Source organism: Macaca fascicularis, chromosome 5 (genome assembly GCF_037993035.2).
Source record: "Macaca fascicularis isolate 582-1 chromosome 5, T2T-MFA8v1.1".
Taxonomy (NCBI): Eukaryota; Metazoa; Chordata; class Mammalia; order Primates; family Cercopithecidae; genus Macaca; species Macaca fascicularis.
The window spans coordinates 5103406-5110041 of NC_088379.1; the positions used below are offsets into that span (position 1 = coordinate 5103406).

General features: G+C 49.0%; 1 protein-coding gene across 2 annotated transcripts in view; it reads left to right on the forward strand.

Moving 5' to 3' along the window:
• Nucleotides 1-6240, forward strand: part of ABLIM2 (actin binding LIM protein family member 2) — a 218272-nt gene extending 212032 nt beyond the window's left edge. Inside the window, exon 21 of one of the 2 annotated variants that reach the window (XM_074039373.1) lies at nucleotides 5972-6240. In XM_074039373.1, coding sequence (XP_073895474.1) covers nucleotides 5972-6172 — 201 coding nt within the window. In that variant the 3' untranslated portion in view covers nucleotides 6173-6240. The remainder of the gene's footprint in view (nucleotides 1-5971) is intronic. The other variant, XM_065544736.1, reaches the window with a different exon arrangement.
• The last annotated feature ends 396 nt before the right edge of the window (nucleotides 6241-6636 follow it).

Consider the following 6636-nt stretch of genomic DNA (forward strand, 5'->3'; position numbering starts at 1 on the left):
AATTAGAGGAAAACAGTATGTACAGGGAATTTGAATCTGAAGGGAACCAGAAGTGGAAATGTTCCCTTAAGGAAATTGTTTTGTTGGCAGAAGGCAAAAAATAAATAAATAAATAATTAAATAAAAAATCATTCTGTTGAGATGAGGCATCTAAAAGCTACCATTTTCTTTTTTCTTTTTCTTTCTTTTTTTCTTTTTTTTCTTTTTTCTTTTCTTTTTTTTTTTCTTTTCTTTTCTTTTTTTTTTTTTTTTTTTTTTTATACAGAGTCTTGCTCTGTCGCCCAGGCTGGAGTGCAGTGGCACAATCTCAGCTCACTGCAACCTCCACTTCGTGGGTTCCAGCGATTCTCCTGTCTTAGCCTTCAGAGTAGCTGGGATTACAGGCGCCCACCACCACACCTGGCTAATTTTTGTATTTTTAGTACAGATGGGGTTTTACCACGTTGGCCAGGTTGGTCTCGAACTCCTGAACTCAGGTGATCAATCCGCCTCGGCCTCCCAAAGTGCTGGGATTACAGGTGTGAGCTGCCACACCCGGCCACCTTACCATTTTCAATCAAGGCCTATCCATATTTCATTTCTCAGAAGTCTTCACCCTCTTCTTCTTTCTCATCCTCCTCCTCCTCATCTTTATGTATCAGCAACTACCATTAACTCAGTGTTTGCTCTGTGCCAGACACCAGGCTAGGTATTTTACAGCATTGTACAGTTCAATTCTCAGAACAGCTTTGTAAAACAGGTATTATCATCTCCACTTTACAGATGAGGAGACTGAGGCTCAGCGAAGCTAAGTAAACAGCCTGAGATCATGCAGCTAGTACGTGGCAGATCTGGGATTCAAAGCAAAGAGTCTTTGATGCCAACAGCCATGTTTTTAAGCTCTGTAGTCACTGTGTTTGAGAGTGGGCCACATGTCAGGCCCAGTACTGGGAGTTTTTGTGACTCATCACATAACAGAACCAGCACACCCATTCCATTTTACATATGAGCAAACGGAGGCTCAGAGACACAAGGCAACATCTGCAGTCGTACAGTTGGTGAGTGGCGGCATGGGATTCAAGCCCAGGACCACGGAGCTCTAAGCCCACGCATTCTTCAGTTCCTGGGGCCCTCCTCCTCTCCATCTTCCTCACACAGGGGCCGCATTCTGCAGCCCTGAATGATGCCCATTGTGCAGCCATTTTCTTCAGTAAAGAGCCCTAAAGGGAAACTAGTTGCTAGCACAGGTGCTGTATGAATCATTTTCTTTTCTTTCTTTCTTTATTTTTTTTTGATGGAGTCTCACTCTATCGCTCAGGCTGGAGCGTGTAGTGGCACAGTCGTAGCTCACTGCAACCTCCACCTCCCAGGTTCAAGCAATTCTCCTGCCTCAGGATAGCTGGGTAGCTATCAGCCTCCTGGGTAGCTGGGATTACAGAAGCATGCCCAACTCATTTTTGTATTTTTACTAGAGACGGGGTTTCGCCATGTTGGACAGGCTCCTGACCTCAGGTCATCCTCCCACATTGGCCTCCCAAAGTGCTGGGATTACCGGTGTAAGCCACTGTGCCCAGCCTCATTGTCTTGTGTCAAGATGCATAGCTCACCTATCACTGTCAAAAGATAAACACTGAATGAATGGATGGATGGATGAATGGATGAATGGATGGATGGATGGATGGAGAGCTTAATTAAAATAATAATATTCAGACCAGGCGCGGTGGCTCACACCTGTAATCCCAGCACTTTGGGCGGCTGAGGCGGGTGGATCATGAGGTCAGGAGATTGAGACCATCCTGGCCAACACAGTGAAACCCCATCTCTACTAAAAATACAAAAAATTAGCCAGGCGTGGTGGCGGGTGCCTGTAGTCCCAGCTACTTGGGAGGCTGAGGCAGGAGAATGGTGTGAATCTGGGAGGTGGAGCTTGCAGTGAGCCAGGATTATGCCACTGCACTCCAGCCTGATCGAGACTCCATCTCAAAAAAAAAAAAAATCATATTAATCACAGACAGGGCCCATGGTACAGGAGTCTTTAGAAATCATCCAGTCCCATGTCCTGACGCTGCAGGAGGAAAACCTAAGGCCAAAGGAAGCAGAGAGAGACTACTCTAGCCCCAAGCCCAGGAAGGAGCCCTAATGCCAACTCCCAGGTTTTCTAAGCTAGTTCAGACCCCATGTGAGAACTTAAATGCATGAGTCCTTGTGCAGAGGACCCAAATTAAAAAAAAAAAAAAAGATATTGGTGTGAGCTGTGAGCTGTTGCGGAAGGAAATATCATTAGGCTTTTGGGGGTAGTAGTTCCACACCTGCATTTTGTCACTGTTTGTCTGGGTAGTCAGAATTCCATGTATGTACTAACCCTGCAACCTCAGAAAAGGTTGGTGGCTTTGATTGAACTGGTTAAATCCACTTATTGGGTAAAAGTGTGTGAAATTCTGAAGGATTTGGCAAGAACACTGAAGTGTCATCTCCTGCAGCCAGCCCCTCTTCCAGCTCCAAGCTGACCCAGACATGAACCAGCCCCCGCCCAGTATTAGTCCATTTTCATGTTGCTCATAAAGACATTCCCGAGACTGGACAATTTACAAAAGAAAGAGGTTTATTGGACTTACAGTTCCACATGGTTGGGGAGACCTCACAATCATGGCAGAAAGTGAAAGGCACATCTCACATGGCAGCAGACAAGAGAAGAGAACTTGTGCAGGGAAACTCCTGTTTTTAAAACCATCAGATCTCGTGAGACTTATTCACTATCATGAGAATAGCATGGGAAAGACCTGTCCCCATAATTCACTTACCTCCCACTGGGTCCCTCCCACAACACATGAGAATGATGGGAGCTACAGGATGAGATCTCGGTGGGAACACAGAGCCAAACCATATCACCCCGCTTTTATGTACCAGGACCCTCCCAGTACAGCTCATGAAAGTCAGGAGGAGGTTACCTCGCAGCTGGGAGAGCGCAAGACTGGTCTTTAGACATCCTTGTTCTCAAAATGCCCCAGGCAATTCCCACCACGGGACTCTCCCGCAAGCCTCTTCCTCTTCCTCCCTGCTGCCCACCCCCCACCTTGCCCTCTGCTCCCCGCGTTGCTCCCCAACCCTGGTGGCCAGCACGTTCCTCCAGAGCAGCTCCGCTGTCTATCTGCTTCTCTGCCCCAGCCCATCCTCCTGGAACCGGAGAGGCTTCCCAGACCTAGACAGCTGCTTTCCTCAAGGAAAGGACTTTTGAGATTTGTTCTGGAAGGACGACTACCATCCCTCTTCCTTTACCCTGGGCTGTCCTGAGGAGGATGGATTGGAGGTGCCAGGTCTGGAGATGGGGAGACTGAGGGATTCTTCTGTCATACCTCTGTGGAGAGAAGCAAAGGCCTGGAGAAGTGTGAAGGGCTGGGGAGGACGACATGGATCCAGAGGACCGGTACACCCGACCTCACAGTGATGTGGAATGGGGACAGGGAGGGGACCGAGGGCTGGGGAGGAGGATGTGGATCCCGAGGACAGATTCGCCTGGCCTCACGGTGATGCAGAACGGGGACAGGGAGGGGGAGGGGTGCAGCCTCTCTTTGCACCCCTGAATATTGTTTCCAATCAAATACCAAATATGCACTGGGCCCTGCCTTCTGGTGTGAGCAAGGGGACGGATGGTGGGGCTGTTCAGAGAGCAGGAACCCGGGAAGAGTAGCCTGGGGTGGGCGGAAGGAGATGTGTTCCGTCTGCTGGGTGTCGTGTTTGATGTGCCCACCTGTGTCCGCCCAGGTGGAGGTGCCCAAGAGAGACTGAACCACAGGCTGGAGGCCCAGTAGACAGGGATGGGTGGGTACAGCTGTCTGGGAGGGATGGCCAGTGTCATCACCTGTGTGAGATTGCTCAGGGAGACAGAGCTGAGCAAGCAGAGCTGAGGGCGTGGAGCAACTTAGAGGAACCCAAGGCCTTTCTGAGCTTGATGGAGGATAGGCAGAGGCCCGAGAAGGTAGCTCAAGCGGGCATGGCACAACAGACGGCAAAGGAGTCCCAGGTGTGAAAAGGAGGGACCCAGAGAGCGACGATGAGGTGAGATCAAGTCAGCTAGGACCAAAGTGTGTCCTTTGGATTTAGTCCTAAAGAGTTTCAGCGACCTTGGTAAGGAGAGTTTTGTCAAGTGGAGTGGCAGAACCCAGGCAGAAGATATGGAGAACCTGGGGCTGCAGAAGAGCTCACCAGGGCATACGCGCCTGCACTGGGGTGGGTGGAGAGGCTGGGGCAAACTCCTACCCAGGGGAGGTGGAGGGCCTGTTGATGTGGGTGACGCGTGGCTGATGTAGAATCTTGTAATGAGAGAGACCTGAGCGCACAAGTACCAAGGGGAAAGAGGAAGAGGAGGGATGGAGAGAGGGAAGGCAGGAGGAAGAAGAGGAAGCAAAACCAGCACGTGCTGAGAGCCTGAGGGCGTAGTCCCGCCAGGCATTATTGTGAAGACTTAGACTCTAGACAGCCACATGAGATTGATTGATTAATTCAACAGAAAACTACTGAGAGCCTGCCAGGTGCCAGGCACTCCTCCAGAATCTTCAGATATGACAGTGAGCAAGACAGATAAAACCCTGGAGCTTCTATCCGGGGTGTGGGGAGCAGACAGACAATCCCTGTGCTGGGGGAGGATACATGCTATGGAAAAACATGCAGGATAAGGGGGAGAGTGACGAGAGGTGCTGTTTAACACACGGTGGCCAGTGAAAGTGACAACCGAGTCAAACCTGGGGAGGGCAAGTCCCTCCTTCCATGATAATAGGGAAGGGAGTTGGAAAGGATGGCTGGGAGGCTGGTAAGTTTGCAGCATAAAAATGCTCAGCACACGATCATTTTAACCCCCAACTGTTTCCAATCAAATAACAAATATTCACGGAGTGTGTACTACGGAGCCAGGCACCTCGTGGGTGCCAGCCAGGAAGATAAGGATGAGTCTCTGCCCTGGATGGGTTCTCTGTTGCATGGGAGAGACAGATCTAGAAACAGACTGTGATTGTATGGGGTGTTAAGTATGATAAGATAGGGCAGCTGTGAGATGGTGGAGAGGCAGGGATGCCCTTCTGAGGAGCTGGGACAGCTTTGGGGAAGAGGTGACAAGAACTGGGTCTTGAAGAATGGGTAGGAGTTTGCTTGCCAGAAAAAACCAAAAACTTGGCCGGGCATGGTGGCTCATGCCTGTAATCCCAGCACTTTGGGAGGCCGAGGCGGGCAGATCACTTGAGGTCAGAAGTTGGAGACTAGCCTGGCCAACACAGTGAAACCCTGTCTCTACTAAAAATACAAAAATTAGCCGGGCATGGTGGTGGGCGCCTATAGTCCCAGCTGCTTGGGAGGCTGGGGCAAGGGACTCGGGAATCACTTGAATCTGGGAGGTGGAGGTTGCAGTGAGCCCTGATCGCAACTGCACCCCAACCTGGGCAACAGAGTGAGATTCTGTTTCAAAAAAACAAGCAAACAAACAAACCAAAACCCCCAAAAAACCAAAACCAAAAACTTACATCTATGAGGTGACCACTACGTGATAGGCAATTTACCTATACAGTCTCATTTAATTCTAAGAAAACTCCAGCATGGCAGGTATTATCATATTTTACTGATACAGCTGCTGAGGCTCAGAGAAGCTGAGACGCTCAGGGTCATAGAGGTGTTAGAACTGGGTTTCAAAACATGATTGTTTTTGCTCTCAAACTTATGCCAAGACACCACACCACCATAATAACCTGATAGACCAGAGTCTGCTAAGGCGCGAAGTCGTGTAAAAATCGTGAGCTCCTTGGGGCCCGCCAGGAAGTGGCTCTTTTCATATTATGTCGTGTGTACAAAGGGGACTGAAGACAGTGTGTGTGAGTGGTAGTAGAGATTGTAGATTTTGCAGGAAATGGATTGACAAAGGTTTTTTCTTTCTATTTCAACATGACAAGACTGTTGTTATTCCATTGCCTTTGGCTTCCATTATTTCTTTTCTTTCTTCTTTTTTCAGATGGAGTCTCGCTCTGTCACCAAGGCTGGAATGCAATGGCACGATCTTGGCTCACTGCAACCTCTGCCTCCTGGGTTCAAGCGATTCTTGTGCCTCAGCCTCCCAAGTAGCTGGGATTACAGGCATGCACTACCACGCTCAGCTAATTTTTGTATTTTTAGTAGAGATGGGGTTTTGCCATATTGGTCAGGCTGGTCTTGAACTCTTGATCTCTGGTGATCTGCCTGCCCTGGCCTCCCAAAGTGTTAGGATTATAGGCGTGAGCCACCGCACCCGGCTGGCTTCCGTTATTTCTAATGAGAAGTCCCTTGTATTTCCTTTGGTTACTGCCTAGAATGATGTGATGTTTGTTTTCTATGGCTGCTTTTAATGTGTGTGTGTGTGTGTATATATATATATATATATATATATACATTTTTTTTTTTTTTTTTGACATGGAGTCTCACTCTGTCGCCCAGGCTGGAGTGCAGTGGTGTGATCTTGGCTCACTGCAACCTCTGTCTCCCAGGTTCAAGCAATTCTCCTGCCTCAGCCTCCTGAGTAGCTGGGATTACAGGCATGCACCACGACATCAGGGTAATTTTTATATTTTTAGTAGAGACGGGGTTTCATCACGTTGGTCAGGCTGGTCTTGAACTCCTGACCTCGTGATCCACCCGCCTCAG